This window comes from Sorex fumeus, unplaced genomic scaffold (assembly GCF_029834395.1).
Source record: "Sorex fumeus unplaced genomic scaffold, SorFum_2.1 ptg000054l, whole genome shotgun sequence".
Taxonomy (NCBI): Eukaryota; Metazoa; Chordata; class Mammalia; order Eulipotyphla; family Soricidae; genus Sorex; species Sorex fumeus.
Genome location: NW_026606111.1, coordinates 28,248,720 through 28,264,959, shown reverse-complemented (window position 1 = coordinate 28,264,959; position 16,240 = coordinate 28,248,720). Strand labels below are relative to the sequence as shown.

General features: G+C 40.0%; 1 protein-coding gene across 5 annotated transcripts in view; it reads left to right on the top strand.

The window, feature by feature from the left end:
• Positions 1-16,240, top strand: part of WASF1 (WASP family member 1) — a 62,939-nt gene that overhangs the window by 29,479 nt on the left and 17,220 nt on the right. For all 5 annotated transcript variants that reach the window (XM_056125192.1, XM_056125194.1, XM_056125190.1 and 2 more), the window contains exons 2-3: positions 6,276-6,435; positions 15,874-16,008. In XM_056125192.1, coding sequence (XP_055981167.1) covers positions 6,303-6,435; positions 15,874-16,008 — 268 coding nt within the window. In that variant the 5' untranslated portion in view covers positions 6,276-6,302. The remainder of the gene's footprint in view (positions 1-6,275; positions 6,436-15,873; positions 16,009-16,240) is intronic.

The window sequence follows — 16,240 nt, the reverse complement described above, 5'->3', positions numbered from 1 at the left end:
AAAGTCTAATCAAGCCAATTGACAAAGGACCAGAATTTGAATTATAGCAAAGATTATAATAGAAAATAAAAGACCATGAGATATTAATGACGTAGGAAGGCTTGAGCTCCTATTATACATAAAGAGGAACTGTTTTAGTGGAGTAGAATCAAGACCATGCCAGATTTTAAGAGGAAATAGAATGAGTTTTGATTTGGACATAATTTGACAGCTCTTGTGGAACTGTCAAGTACAGATGCCAGGAAGCATTAGTATATATGCATTAGCAGCATGGGAGAGAAATTTGAGTTTTAGTTAAGAATATTTGAGTTAAACAAAGGCCCGAAGGCAACAGAAACTGAGATATGGTCTTAACTGAAAACTTACCTTGGAGCTGGGGGTGAGATGCATGGGGAGCACTAGAAGGGAAATTTACTCTGATGGAGGGTGTGGTGCTGGAATGTTTTATGCATAAAACCCTGCCATTCTCCGTATTCTAGTATTCTAAGTCATTGTAACTGAAATAAAATTTTTTATAACAAAATATTTTTTTTTAATTTTTAGAAGCATTTTAGCTCAGAGCTATAGTTGTAAACTATACAGTAAATGCAAATAAAATATATCTAAGAGAAAATAGTAACAGGTGGCAAATGGAGACTGATCAGGACATAAAAGGTCATTACCAAAGTGCAAGTGAAGACAACATAGAAAAGCCACAGGAATTGTGTCAGTTTACAAAAGTACCCAAGATACTGAAAGATAATTTTTTTTTAATGTCAATGTATTGAAATCCTTCAAGGCTCTCAGTGACTGGATAAATTAGGAATAATATCCATCCTGTTACTTACAACGAGATGCATTTTTACTCCTCTAAAACTGACCTTGTATGAAAGGTTGGGAAGCAATCATACGGGATAATAGAGCAGGCTAAAAGGAGCAGGGATGGCTGTCCTTCTACTTGTGTTCAAACTAAAGAAGATCATAGGCATTATATATGGATTAGGATCATTAAGTCCAGAGGACTTAACTCTTAATAACATTTATGCACCAAATGAATGAGGCAACAAAGCTCCCAATCATTGACTGAACTGAGGTTATACAGATGGCAACACATTGGTGATGGGAGATGTTATACCCCAATCCCATCACTAGATAGATCAATAAGACAAAAATCAATAAGGAAACAAGATTTCTAAATGAAGATTTGGAAGATAGCAATATAATAGACATGCGTAAAATCTTGTGATTTCCAAAACTAGATGCATATTCTCCAGAGCACCTGGGACATCTTCTAGGAGTAACCACATGCTGGACACTATCTGAGTGACCATAACATCATGAAAGTAGAAATCATTTCAAATCTCTTCTTAAGCCATAGTGCCATGAAGGTAGAAATTAACCATAGAAGAAAGCCAGGAAACACTCAAACATTTTAATATTAAACAATACTGTTGAATAACTTTTTTTAAAAGGAATTAAAAAAATAAAAATATTCCTCAAAATTAACAAGAAGGAAAACAAAGTATCATAACCTGTGAAACACAACAAAAGCAAAGCTAAGAGGGATGCTTATTGCAGTACAGTACAGACTTATAAGTCATGACAGGGGTGGGGGGGAAGCTTAAATAACCTGAGCACATATTGAGGTGCTAAAAAAAAGAGCAAATGAAATCAAAAGCAAGTAGAAGAAAGTTTTAAAAAAATCAGCAGAAATTAATACTAGATCAAGAAAACAGCATGAAGGATTAGAAATATCAGGAGTTGGTTTTTCAAAAGACTAAATATTGACAAACCCTTTGGTAGATCATGGAAAAAAGAGAAATCCCTAAGAAATTGCATCGAAGCCTAAGGGTGGAAAATCAAATACTTCAGAAATAAAAATTATGAGTTTACAATCAGGAACTTTGTCATTAAGATGAGAAAACAGAAGACATAGATGAATTTTTAGAGTCGTACAACTTCCCAAGACTGAATTGGAGAAATAGAAATGGACCAATTACACATAAGTTAGTGGAAACCATAACCAAAAATTTCCCTCAAAACAAAACTCCGGACTCAGTGTGTTCAGTAGTGCATTCTACCAAAAATTCAAAGAAACATTACCAGTACGGCTTAAGCTGTTCCAGAATATTGACAAAACAGGATCTCTTTCTAACCAATTCTATGAAGTCAAGATTACCCTAATACCAAAAGCAGAGATATTACTAAAAAAAAAAAAGAACTACATGCCAATATCTTGATCAATATAGGAGTGAAGATCCTCAACAAAATCTTAGTGATAACAAATTCAGCAACATATCAAAAGGATTATATTCATGATCAAGTGAGATATATTTCAGACTCAAGTGTTTCAATATAAATCAAGTATTGTGATTTACTGTGTCAGCAGAAGGGAAGATAAAAATCAGAAAGTCTTGTCAGTAGAGACCGAGAAAACTTGCGAAAGGTTCAACACCATTCCTGACAAAAGCTTGTAACAAACTAGCAGATTCTTCCTTTTAGACCTTCTTGGCCTCACCCATTTAATTTCATTTAGCTACTTTATAAAATTTTATGTAGGTTTATGAGCAAGCAAGAAGTTAGCTTTATTTTTTTGTTGCCTGCAGGGGAATGGTGTAAGATGCATGATCAATCAACAGCTGATTGAAAGGTTCTGTGAGGACTTGTGCTATTACTAAATGATAGAGCACTTGCCTTGCATGTGGGAGTTTCTGGGTTTGATTCCTAGTACCACGTGGTTGTTAGGAATCATTAATTTTGGCCCCTAAAAACAAAAAAGGTGTGGTTAGTCTCAGATCATGATTGCTGTCTCTTAATAACACAGTCAACAATTGTTGACAACATTGACGAGGAATACGATCGACTGGTTCAGCACCTCCATGAATGTGCGAGGAACGCCAAGAGAGAGATAGCCACAAAAAGTCGCCTATCTTCGAAAACTCTTGAGCTAATTCGCCAGCGTGGTTTGGCGCATGCCTCAGGCAACCGCAAGCTAACGTCCGAGCTTGCAAAGCAGTGCAGAGATGCGATCAAGGAAGACCTCAAAGAGAGAAGAGCAGAAGTACTGGTAGATGCGGCAGAAGCCGGGAAAAGTATTCGTAAGGCCCGCCTGTCCTTCGCCAACTATAAGAGCAAGATGACTACCCTCCGACGTCCTGATGGATCCATCACATCCTCCAGAACGGCAATGGAGAAGATTATCCATGACTTCTACTCAAATCTCTTCGATAGCCATGTCCACTTGCCAACATACCAAATTCCACAGGATGGGTATGTTGTTCCCAACGTTCTCCCCTCCGAAATCCGACACGCCATTTCGTTGGTAAAGAAACAAACAGCACCCGGCCCAGACAAGGTCAGACCTGAACACCTGAAGAACCTGCCGTCAGTACTCATCAATACACTGGCTCGGCTCTTCACTCGCTACCTGTCTGAATGCAAGGTTCCGTCCCAGTGGAAAACCAGCAGGACCGTACTACTGTTCAAGAAGGGAGACATCCATGACATTGGCAACTATCGCCCGATCTGCCTATTGTCTGTCATTTACAAGTTGTTCACTCGAGTCATCCTGAATAGGATTGGCAGAACATTAGATGAAGGACAACCATGCGAGCAAGCAGGGTTCCGCAAAGGATTCAGCACCATCGACCATATCCACACGATAACCAAGCTCATTGAGGTTTCTCGGGAGTTCAAGATGCCGCTCTGCTTAACGTTCATTGATTTAAAGAAGGCCTTTGATTCTGTTGAGACGGAAGCGGTCATTGAAGCCCTAGCCAATCAGGGCATTCAAGCCCAATACATCAGGATCCTCCGTGAGCTGTATTGCGGATTCACTACCAGGATCTCACCATTCTACAAAGAAGTGATCGTTGATGTCAAGAGAGGGGTGCGGCAGGGTGATACCATTTCACCGAAACTCTTCAGTGCCACCCTCGAGAACATCATGCGACGACTGGAATGGGAAGGAATGGGAGTGAAGATAGATGGTCGGCAATTACACCACCTCCGCTTTGCTGATGACATTGTTTTAATAACACCAAACATCAGCCAAGCGGCACAAATGCTGGCCGACTTTGACCGTGAGTGTGGAAAGGTAGGACTACAGCTGAATCTTACGAAGACAATGTTTATGAGAAACAGCCTTGTTCCTGACGCCCCATTCGCTCTCAATGGAACGACCATCTCCGAATGCAACAGCTATGTGTACCTAGGTCGAGAGGTCAACATGACAAATGACCTGGCACCCGAGCTGCGCAGGAGGAAGAGAGCGGCTTGGAACGCCTTCAAGAACGTCGAAGAAATAGCTAAGAGGATGAAGAACCTCCGGCTCCGGGCACATCTCTTTGATTCCACTGTTCTTCCTGCATTAACATATGCCTCAGAGACCTGGGCCCTACGCAAACAAGATGAGAACGCTATTCAGGTCTCCTAAAGAAGAATAGAAAGAGCTATGCTTGGAATATCACGTTTCACTCAAATGAGAGAACGAATCCGGAGTTCTGACATCCGTCGACGATCAAGGATCAGGGACGCTGTCTCATTTGCCAAGGTGTCGAAAATCAGATGGGCTGGTCACGTAATGAGATTTGAAGACGACCGTTGGACTAGAGCTGTTACTGATTGGATTCCACGGGATGTCAAAAGACCGCGTGGCCGCCCACCTACCAGATGGTCAGACTTCTTCGTCAAGATCATGAACGATCGGTTTGAGGCCCTTCATGTTCCCGGAGCGAACAGATGCCATTGGGCTACACTAGCACGCGACAGGGACAAATGGAGACGTTACTGGCGCCCGCTCGAGCAAATCGACGACTAACGGGAAGTTAAGTGATTTAAGTGAATAACACAGTAGATTGATATCTCTTAATAACATAGAAACCTGTGTAGTGAAGTGCCAGCAAAGAGGTTTCTATTTATGTACTCGTAGAGTGGGATAGAGTGGGGAAAAAATTCTGAAACATACTATTGGGTGATGGTATTATTTAATTGACCTACTTGGACTATTTGGTCTTGGAGATACTGAAAGCCTGATCTATTTAATGTTTGAATATAGAGTTGGTAATCCTCATTAGTTCCTTCTTTCTCCTTTCTTCTCCAATCTCTGGGTGTTCAGGGTTATCTCCTAGCCAGGGATTGCTCTTGGCAGTACTCAGAAAAACCATACATACCACTTGCAGACTAAGTATACACAGAGTTCTTTCTTTGCCCTCTTTAATGTCCTTTGAGAGGACCAACTCTTTAGAACAAAACTAATTGTGATGATAATTGTGATTTTAACCTTGAAGCAGCTGACTCTGAGGGGAAGTTAATTTTATGGTTTTGTATAATGTTTCACTGTACCACTGTCATCCCGTTGTTCCTTGATTTACTCGAGCGGGTGCCAGTAACGTCTCTATTCCAGCCCTGAGATTTTAGCAGCCTCTTCTCATTCGTCTTTTCCCAATGATTGGAGGTTCTTTTAGGGTCGGGGAATGAGACCTGTTGTCGTTACTGTTTTGGGCATATCAAATAAGCCACGGGAAGCTTGCCAGGCTCTGCCCGTGCAGGCGGGATACTCTAGGTAGCTTGCCGGGCTCTCCAAGAGGCATATACTTATATATTTCTCTTTATGATTTGTTGCCTACTGTCTGAACCCTATCAAATATGATGTGGTAGGCTGGAGTGATAGTACAGTGGGTAGGACGTTTGCCCTGTATGCGGCCGACCCGGCTTCAATCCCCGGCATTACATATGGTTTCCCAAGCACCGCCAGGAGTGATTTCTGAGTGCAGAACCAGGAGTAACCCCTGAGCATTGCTGGGTGTGACCCCCCCAAAAAAAACCCTCAAAAAATATGGTGTGGTAATCATGGAAAAAGGGTAGTGTGTTGTGCACCTTGCCGTCCGAAATGCAGCCTGGATTGTGGCTGCAGTTGGGTAGTAGAGGATGGCTGCCAGGGCTGGGTCCCTTGGGGCGGGGAGGGCTCTCACCCACCCCACTCGGGGGTGCCCCGAGTGAAAATATCCTGGCGTGGAGTATAATGTTTCTGATAATTAAAATTGAAAGAAGACTATCAAATCAGCTTTTATCCATTTAGTCATTGAACATGATTTTCTTATTTTGCAATGCCAGAGGTTGAGTGAGCGCCTCACCACAAGCAAGGCATGCACTCTGTCACTGAACAGCATCGCTGGCCCCAGCATTTTCATTCTTATACTGGGAAATATTTTGTTATTAAATGTGGAAGATAAGATCTCACTGTGTTGCTTAAAATCGAGTATTATTGATTGGTTGTTTTGATTCATTTCCAACAGGTGAACTGAAGCAAAGATCTTCTCAAGATGCCATTAGTGAAAAGAAACATTGATCCCAGGCACTTGTGCCACACAGCACTGCCTCGAGGCATTAAGAATGAACTGGAATGTGTGACTAATATTTCCTTGGCAAATATAATTAGACAGTTAAGTAGCCTAAGTAAGTATTTTTCTATCAATTAAAAATATCACTTATGAAACAAAATGTTATAGAGATGCTCTTGTGATCATTTGGGGAGGGTTATTGTTGGAAAGGCTTCTCAGTTTTCCTGAAAATGTAATTAAAATTAATGAATGTTAGAATCATTTCTTCATACTTTGAATATTTTTCCAGGGGAAATGAGGATAGAATCTTTAGAATCAGAGTCACATAGTAAGAATTACTGACATCGTTTTTAAGCTATGAATTGATCTAGCTCTAGAGTAGGACTAGAATTGTACTTTTGTTTGCTTATTATCATTATCTAACTTTTCAGAGGCTTCAACTGTTTGTGATTTGGGATGCTATGAACTTGATGTGCTTTTCATTAGTTTGGGGGAAAATTTTATATTATCATCTAAAAATGAAAGGTGTGGGGTAGGCACTGCGTAGTCAGATGAGTTGTATATAACACCATTTCTCAGCCAGTGGACATGTGGTTCCTCTCTGGGATCACAGGATAGTATAAGAGGGCTTACAAGTGAAAATTGCATCAATGAGCATGGGCTACAGTATAAACCATGGAGATCAAACAGTAAGATAGAGGGACTATAAAAAGAAAACAAAGTTGGAAGGTGCCACTGTCAGAAAAAAGGTAAAGTAAGGTATTGGTTGAGATATATTGTCATAATACTAAACTTATCTTCTTACCTATATCCATTCACGTAGATATTTTCTATAGGCAGGATTATGTCATCTTTTCCTTTTAGCTTTTGTGGATTTTTTGTTTGCTTGTTTTTTGGGTCACCCAGCGATTCTTATGTCTTAGAGCTCTGCTGAGTTCTTGCGGAGCTTGGAGGACCATATGGATTGCGGGGGTATTGAATCTGTCTACTGCGTGCAAGGCAAGCGCCCTACCTACTGTACTATTGCTCTGGCCCTCTATTTTTTAAGTAATTGAGCATTGTAAGTCCTAAAGTTAAGGGCTTTATAGGTGTTAAGTGAAATTAGGAAATGACTATAGTGAAACCTTTTCTCCTTTAAGTTTGGTCTAGATTTTCTTTTTCTCTTTCCCATCAACCTTAGAGATATTTGCATTAGCATAAATAAAGGGTGTTGAAATGAACGTAGTATTGGAGGACTTGCTGTACCTTGCACTACAAAAAGAGAACGTTGGGGAACAGGAGAGAATACGGGGGGAGGGTGCTTGCCTAACTTGAGGTTGACCCAGGTTTGGTCCCCAATACTTCATAAGATTCGTGGAACCCACCTGGAATGACACCTGAGACCAGCGCAAGGAGTAAGCCCCAAGCCAGCTCAGCTGGGTGTTCCCCCTCTAGCCTCTCCAAAAAGAGAATTTTCTAATCTGTTTCAAATGAAAGCATTTGAAAAACATCTAGTGCATAAAAAGTTACCTTTGAATATTCTTTGAGACAGCAAAAAAATTTCTATGTTGTCTTTGATACAAATAAAAAGGGCTGTTTATTTTAAATTGAATCACTAGCATATTGCTTACTTGTTTTTTTTCCTTGGGGAGGTCCACACAGAATTTGAGATAAATCAGAGGAAGAGTCAGTAGATCACAGTATCACAGTATCAGCAAGTGACCAATTGTATAGCTTCGAAACATTCAGTGTTTTGAATTCAAAACATTCAGCTTTATTGGTGTGGTTTAGCACTTACTGAATATAATAAATATAAGACTTGACAAAAAAAGTTACGTTCTGTATGAGTGAATACATTAGCATTTTAATATTCAAATACCTTGTATGAGTATAGAAATGGAATAGGAGCCAGAGAGATGCCCAGCAAGCTGGAGTCCATGCTTTTCATGCAGGAGCACCAGATTCGATCACTGCTGTTGCATGGTTCCCTAGTTCCACCAGGAGTGACCCGTCCCGAATACTGCCTGGTATGCCCCTACTCTCTCACCCTCTGGAAAAAACTGGAAAGGAGGAAGGAAGGACAATACATTTGATTGGAATATTTCTCAACTCTTAAGATGAATTAGGATCTAATATAGGCAACTTGTCTTAGGCATAGTGCCAGTGTAGAACATAATGATTAAGAGTGCTAATTTGTCAGACCAAGCCGACGTTTCACACATTTCATATATAACCAAAAAGCTAAAATTTAAGGAATTTGTTTGTCTTACAAGCAATATCTTATCAGCAAACTCATAGTCATGTTGTCAAACTCTTAAAATGGAATTAATTGTGACAACATAATTAGGATTCAGATGCTTCTGATGAGAAATCAAAGTCTGTATACATATTTTATAAGCAGATAATAGATATTTAACAGCAGGATTTAACAGTGGTATACTACTTTGGAATTAAGCTCTGCCTCAGTTTTCCCACTTGACCTCAGAGAACCTAGAATTAAATTTGAAGGGTCTGTAAGTAGCCAGAATATGTAAACTCATTTACTACAGACCTTGTATATAAAATTCCCAATTAATTATTATTATTTTCTGTTATTATTTCCAGTGGGCTGGAGCAATAGCACAGCAGTAGGGTGTTTGCCTTGCAAGTGTCCAACATGGCCAACCCGAGTTTGATTCCTCTGCCCCTCTTGGAGAGCCTGGCAAGCTACCGAGAGTATCTCACCTGCACGGCAAAGCCTGGCAAGCTACCCGTGGCATATTCAATATGCCAAACACAGTAACAACATGTTTCAAAAATGGAGACGTTACTGGGCCCGCTCGAGCAAATCGATGAACAATGGGATGATAGGGACAGTGACAGTGATTATTTCCAGTATGCCTCCTTTTTGGATACCTTACTTTTGATAGTTCTCATAGTTTTGTTGATGTGGTATCCAAACCTTCCTGCTTCAGAGCATTAAGAAATGTGGTATGGAAGAGATAATAAAAGCAGAAATTAATTGAAGCAAACCTGAAGAGGTAATTTTTAGCAAAGGAAAAAGTGATTTAAGGAAAGTAGCAACATCTCCGGAGAGAAGCTATTTAATACAAAATAAATGTTCTTACACATTTCAAATTGTTTCTAGTCTAGGACATTGATTTTCACAATTCATGACTGAGTCCTCAAAAAATTAAATTATGCATAATTTTATAATCTACTTAAGACACTGAAACTTGGAATCAATTGTATATTTCCATCCAAATAGTTAACATTGTGATTTATGCACTAAATAAACTGAATGAATTTGAAAACCTGGCTGTTCAACATGGTTCTGAGTAATTGAGATTTTCACGTTGGCACCATGATTTGTACCAGAAGTGTTAGAGAACACAGCAGTGAAGAACACAGCAAACTGTAGGCCTCAGCTTGGCTTGGGAATGGATGTCATACTGACCCCTTCCTCACTAAAATGTACATCCCACTCAATTTTAATAGTAGAACACAACAGAAACTAAAATAAAAGAAAAAATAACAACACTCAGTTCTGTCTTAAATAACTGAAAACCTAGAATTTCCAGGTTATGTAAATTTCTTTTGCTGTAGCAAATTTCTTCATTTTAATTTTCTTATCAAGAGTTACTATATTTCTGAAGTCGCTTTTACCATTCTTTTGTCCCAAGGCCTTTCCTGTAAAAGCAGTCAGTTCATGCCATAACAAACTGATAGAATCTTCTTGTAGAAATTTGTCAGGGGCTAGAAAGAGAGTACAGTGGGCAGACTACTTGCCTTGCTCATGGCTGACATAGTTCAATTCCTGGCACTGCATATGGTACCCTGAGCCCCTACCAAGAGTGATCGCTGGGCGCAGAGCGAGGAGTAAGCCCTGAACTCGAAAACTAAAAGAAAAAAAAATCTGACAGATTAACAAAATTGATCGTTAGGAGAATGGATAATTAGGACCAATTAATACAATGGACAGATAACACTGATTATCTTGCTGTGGTAAAATTACATAGTTTTTATTTAAAAAGTAATATCACCTTTTGTTGAAGAGTAGAATGCTCTTGAAAATCTGAATAGCATGAGCATTTGTATAATTAAAAGTGATTTTTGGATTCAGGAATTGACAGATTAGGGACATGAAAGGTAAAGTTATTAGCGGAGGCTTATTGAATGAAACTAGTTTATAAAAAAAATAATTTGGAAAATAGAGTGAGGAAAGTAAGGTGTTTCAACTTGGATTGAAAATTAGGTAAATGAGGCCAGGGAGATAACAGGAATATAGCATATGCTTTGCATGCTGGAGCACTGGGTTCAATTCCCAGCAATACCTGATGCATCTGGGAGTGACCACAGCACTGCTGTGTCTACCACCCCCCCCCAAAAAAAAGAAGTAAAGGAAAGAAGGCAATGAATAGTGGCAAAACTTTATATATATGGGGGATTAGAGGAACAAATGATGTTAGATAAAAAATGTAAAGCTTAAATTAAAAAATATAAGACAGAGGCTGTGGAATGAGCAGATTTTAGGTTTATTTAATACTATACATGGCTGACCCAGGTTTGATTCCTCCGCCCCTCTCAGAGAGCTCGGCAAGCTACTGAGAGTATCTTGCCCACATGGCAAAGCCTGACAAGCTCCCCGTGACATATTCAATATGCCAAAAACAGTAACAACAAGGCTCACAATTTGTTGTAAGACGTTACTGGTGCCTGCTCGAGCAAATCGATGAACGACGGGAGGACAGTGCTACAGGACAGAGCCATAATTGAAAGACATTGTTATAGGTAGAAACTAGCATGATCTGTATGGTTAGTTGAAATTCATAAATAGATATACACAGTTTTATATTGCAGACTTTGTTGCTTTCATCTCTCTTTGAGAAGGAGGGGTAGATTTGAAAAATTTGAAGGGATGTGAAAAGAGAACAGATGGGGGTGTTTATCTTATCCACTGAAGTACTTTGGCGCTTAAGCTTGTGGCAGGGGAACACATTTCTTTTTTTAAATCTGTTAAAAAAAAAAAAAGAAACCTCTAGGCCCTCTCTCCAGAAAAAAAACATGCATATAATTTCAAGTGTTATTACAAACTATTTAAGGATCCCTGTATGGATTAACTCTTCCAGGAAAGAAATTGTCTCTTCCATCTCTGCATCCCTAGTGTTTATACTTGTAATATTTATCAAGTGCTTCCCTTACCTGTTAGAAAGTTGTCTCTGGAACTGTTTAGAGGCATCATCCCACACCCAAAGCAAGGTGCTGCCTGCTCTCTGCTCTGTAGCTCTATTTTTTTTTTAATTTTTAGTAGTGAAACACCATGAGGTATAGTTGTAGACTTACAAATTTTTGTGTTTGGATCTCAGTTATACAATGATCAAGTACCCATTCCTTGACCAGTGCCCATTTCCCACCACCACATATCCCAGTATCCCTCCCACCCCTCATCCCCCTGCCCCACTCTGTGGCAGGGCATTCCCTTTTGTTCTCTCTCTCCTTTTGGGTGCTGTGGTTTGCAAAAGAGGCATTGGGTGGCAATCATGTTCTGTCTATAGTCTACTTTCAGTATGCATCTCCCATCCTGGGAGGATCCTCCCAGCACCCTTTATTTGATGCTCCCTTCTCTGACTGCCCTGCCTTTTCCCCCTAGCATGTGTGGCTGGCCTCCAAGCCATGGAGTAATCCTCCTGCTTGGGTGTTAGTCTCCTATTTTGTTACTTTATGTTCCCCTGATGAATGTTATCTTTCTATTTCTGTCCCTCTCTTTCTGACTCATTTCTCTTAAGCATGATACTTTCCATGTAGTACCACTTGTATGTAAACTTCATGACTTCATCTTTTCTAACAGCTACATAGTACTCCATTGTGTAGATGTACCAAAGTTTCTTTAACCAGTCATCTGTTCTCAGGCTCTCAGGTTTTTTCCAGATTCTGGCTATTGTAAAGAGTGCTGCAATGAACAAACAAGTGCAGATGTCACTTCGACTATACATTTTTGCCTCTCTGGGATATATTCCCAGGAGTGGTATTGCTGGGTCAAATGGGAGCTCAATTTCTAATTTTTTGAGAATCATCCATACTATTTTCCAAAAGGGCTGAACCACTCAGCATTCCCACCAGCAGTGAAGGAGGGTCCCTTTCTCACCACATCCACGCAACACCGGTTGCTTTTGTTCTTTTGAATGTGGGCCAGTCTCTGTGGTATGAGATGATATCTCAGTGTTGTTTGCTCTGTAGCTCTTACCTCATGTTGGAGTTAAGAAAGATCTGTTGCTGAGGTCCTATCTGCATCAAAAACTCTACCAGTTTTTTGTTTGTTTGCTGTTTGGGTCATACCCGGCAATGCACAGGGGTCACTTCTGGCTCTGTACTCAGGAATTACTTCTGGTGGTGCTCAGGGGACCATATGAGATGCTGTGAATCAAACCTGGGTTGGCCACATGTAAGGCAAATGCCCTTCCCTGCTGTGCTATTGCCACAGCCCCTCTACCAATTCTTTTGTTCACTGTCTTTTTTTACCTCAGAAGTTCTTTTGAAGCAGTTTTTTAAATTCCTGTTTTGAAGATAAGGAATGAATACCAATATCTCAGAAAGTAGAATAAATATTGGGTTTAAATAAGCTTTATGTACTTTCATAGGTATTTAAAAAGTTTTTCTTTATATACTTTTCAGCGGTAGAGGTTTTTCCGAATATTTTTTTTAAATGGGCTGGAGTGATAGCACGGCAGGTACGGGGTTTGCCTTGCACGCAGCCGACCAGGTTCGATTCCTCTTGGAGAGCCTGCAAACTACTGAGAGTATCCTACCCACACAGCAAAGCCTGGCAAGCTACCCGTGACATATTCGATAAACCAAAAACAGTAACAAGTCTCACAATGGAGACGTTACTGGTGCCCGCTTGAGCAAATTGATGAACAATAGGAGGAGAGTGCTACAGTGCAGTTTTTAAGTGGGGTGTGGGGCACCTAGGCAGTGTTCAAGGGGCCCCAATAACCATGCCTGTGATGCTAATCCAGAGGGGATTCACAATTCAGTGCTCAGGTCTTGAAATGCAGGGATCCATGTGGTGGCAGAGATAAAACTTGGGGCAGAGTGTGGGGGGTCTCACACCTGCAAGGCGTGTTTGCCAGCCCTTTGTGCTTTCTCGGTGGTCCGCTCTTTTTTTATTATTATTTTAGTTTTTTGATTTCTGGGCCATAATCAGCTATGGGCTGCTCCTGGCTATATGCTGGGGAATTGCTCTGGTGGTGCTTGGGAAACCATGCTGTGCCAGTGATTGGACCTGGGCCTTCTGCATGCAGAACATGCCTTCCACCCGTGACACGCTCTCCAGTCTCCAGTTGTTTTCATATCTCTAGGGTCTTTCGTGGCATGTAGCACATAAGACATTTTCAGTCAGTTTCATTTAGATAACACATGTGAATCTTTCTGTCTATATAAAACTACCCTCTTTTCTTTCAGTATATTGTACAGATTACAGTATTTTTTATAATTACAGATTACAAACAAAACAAACTAACAGTGTCCTCCCGTTGTTCATCGATTTGCTCGAGTGGGCCCAGTAACGTCTCTGTTTTGAGACTTGTTGTTATTGTGTTTGGCATATCAGATACGTCACGGGTAGCTTGCCAGACTTTGCCGTGCAGGCGAGATACTCTCGCTTGCCGGGCTCTCTGAGAGAGGTGGAGGAATCGAACCCAGCTTGGCCGGGCTGGCTGAGCGCAAGGCAAACGCCCTACCACTGTGCTATGGCTCCAGCCCATTACAGATTACAATTAAACTTTTAGTTCCCTTAAAGATTATAAATTTTCTATGATAGGACTTTAAAAAAAAAACTCTTTGTTGTCTTCAGTAGGTTATATGCCTGTCTGGCACAGGATGGACCCTCAGTAAATATCTGTTGACTTAACATAGTGCTTGTAAGTCAACAGACGTGCTTTGATGCTGGGTTTAGGGGGCAATGGATTCAGAGGGCTGAAGCACAGGCTTTGCATGTTGTAGGCACTACACGGCTCTCCAAGTACTACAGAGAGCAGCACCAAAAATAATTCAGCTGGCAGTAGCTCCCGAGCCCCACCGTGTGTGATGCCAAGACAAATGAGCTTTGAAAATTTGTAGCTTTATTCAAAGTAAAATAGTGAATGTAATAAATTCTTTAAGCAGAGTGCTTAATATGGAGCCAGAGAGATAGTAGAGGGTAGGGGGCTCTACATGGTTGACCCCTGTTTGATCCCCGCCACCCCTATGGTCTCCTGAGCCTGCCAGGGGGAATACCTGAGGACAGTGATAGGAGAAAGACCTGAGAACAGCTGAGTGTGGCCCATAAAATAAAAAGAAAGACGTAGTGCTTAGTCATTATATCATACTAAGCTCTTGACAGTTATGCTAAACAGTATATTTGAATCTAGAATGCCTTAATTAGGAAACCATTAATAGTTGTGTTGTTCAAAGGTACAGATACTGTCACTGTGCACTGCCTGTCCTCCCGTTGTTCATCAATTTGCTTGAGCAAGTACCAGTAACGTCTCCATTGTGAGACTTGTTACTGTTTTTGGCATATTGAATACGTCACAGTTAGCTTGTCAGGCTTTGCCGTGCAGACGCGGTACTCTCGGTAGCTTAGCATGCCAGGCTCTCTGAGAGGTGTGGAGGAATGGAACTAGGATTGGCCCAGGTCAGCTGTGTGCAAGGCAAGTGCCCTACCACTGTGCTGTCGCTCCAGCCCAAAGATACAGATACTTCTTGTTAATCTTGATAGTATCTATTTATATATTATTAATATACCTAAATATGGTTTTTTGGTAGGTTATGTAAAACTCCCTACTTTATTAACAATAATAATGGGCTGGAGTGATAGTATAGCAAGTAGTGTGCTTGCCTTGCACTCTGTTAACCTTTGCTCAATCCCCGTCACCAAGTATGGGACCCCAAGCCCCTCCGGGAGTGATCTCTGAGCCAAGAATAAGCCCTGAGTACCACTGGATATGACCCATCCCCAGAAACGATGATAACAATTTGATGATAATGATACAAGATTTTCTATTTCTCTTCTTTCATAACAAGACTATTTTGGCTTTTTACTTTCAATGAATAGAAATTAACATGACTAGGAAAATTCAGTGACTTTAAATTTATGACAAATTTTTGAGGAACTGGACCAAGATAAATCTTTCACAAATAATTAGAACTTGTGTTTTGGGCATATGCCAGAAAGGTACATTATAAGCTAGTGGAAAATCAGGGACTCTCCCAAATTGCCTAAAGTCATGTTCTGGTACTAGTATTCATTAAGTATGGATTTGCCGTATTATTTTTACTTGATTTTTACAATATAATTTAACCTCCCCAAAATGGGTAAGTGGGATAAAATAGAGTATTATTATTTTAGACACATCACCTAAAACCTGGTTTCTCAAGAGTTTGTGTTGTTTTTTTACATTCTCATTAATGGGTTACTTTAGCCTATCATTAAATGCTTGATCTAGCTTAATCTAGTTCCAAGGTATCACCAGAACAGTACTTTTAAGTCTTAAATTGTTTGATATATATCTCTGATTACAGTAAATGTTGTAGTATATGGTTTGATTTTGTTTAGGTAAATATGCCGAAGATATATTTGGAGAATTATTCAATGAAGCACATAGTTTTTCCTTCAGAGTTAACTCATTACAAGAACGTGTGGATCGTTTATCTGTTAGTGTTACACAACTTGATCCTAAAGAAGAAGAATGTAAGTTTATTCATATTTCATTTTCTTTCACATGTATTTTAGGTGAAATGAATGCTATATGTAAGAACAGTGTTAAATACAAATCTGTTAAAGTCTTTTTTCCCCATGACCTTACGGAACATGTTGTAATATATGAACAAAGAATCTATAATTGCCGTTAGTATGGCACTCATCTTTCTCCTGTTTTCTTCTTTTTTTTTTTTTTTTTTTGTTTTTTAACCACTTATTTTGG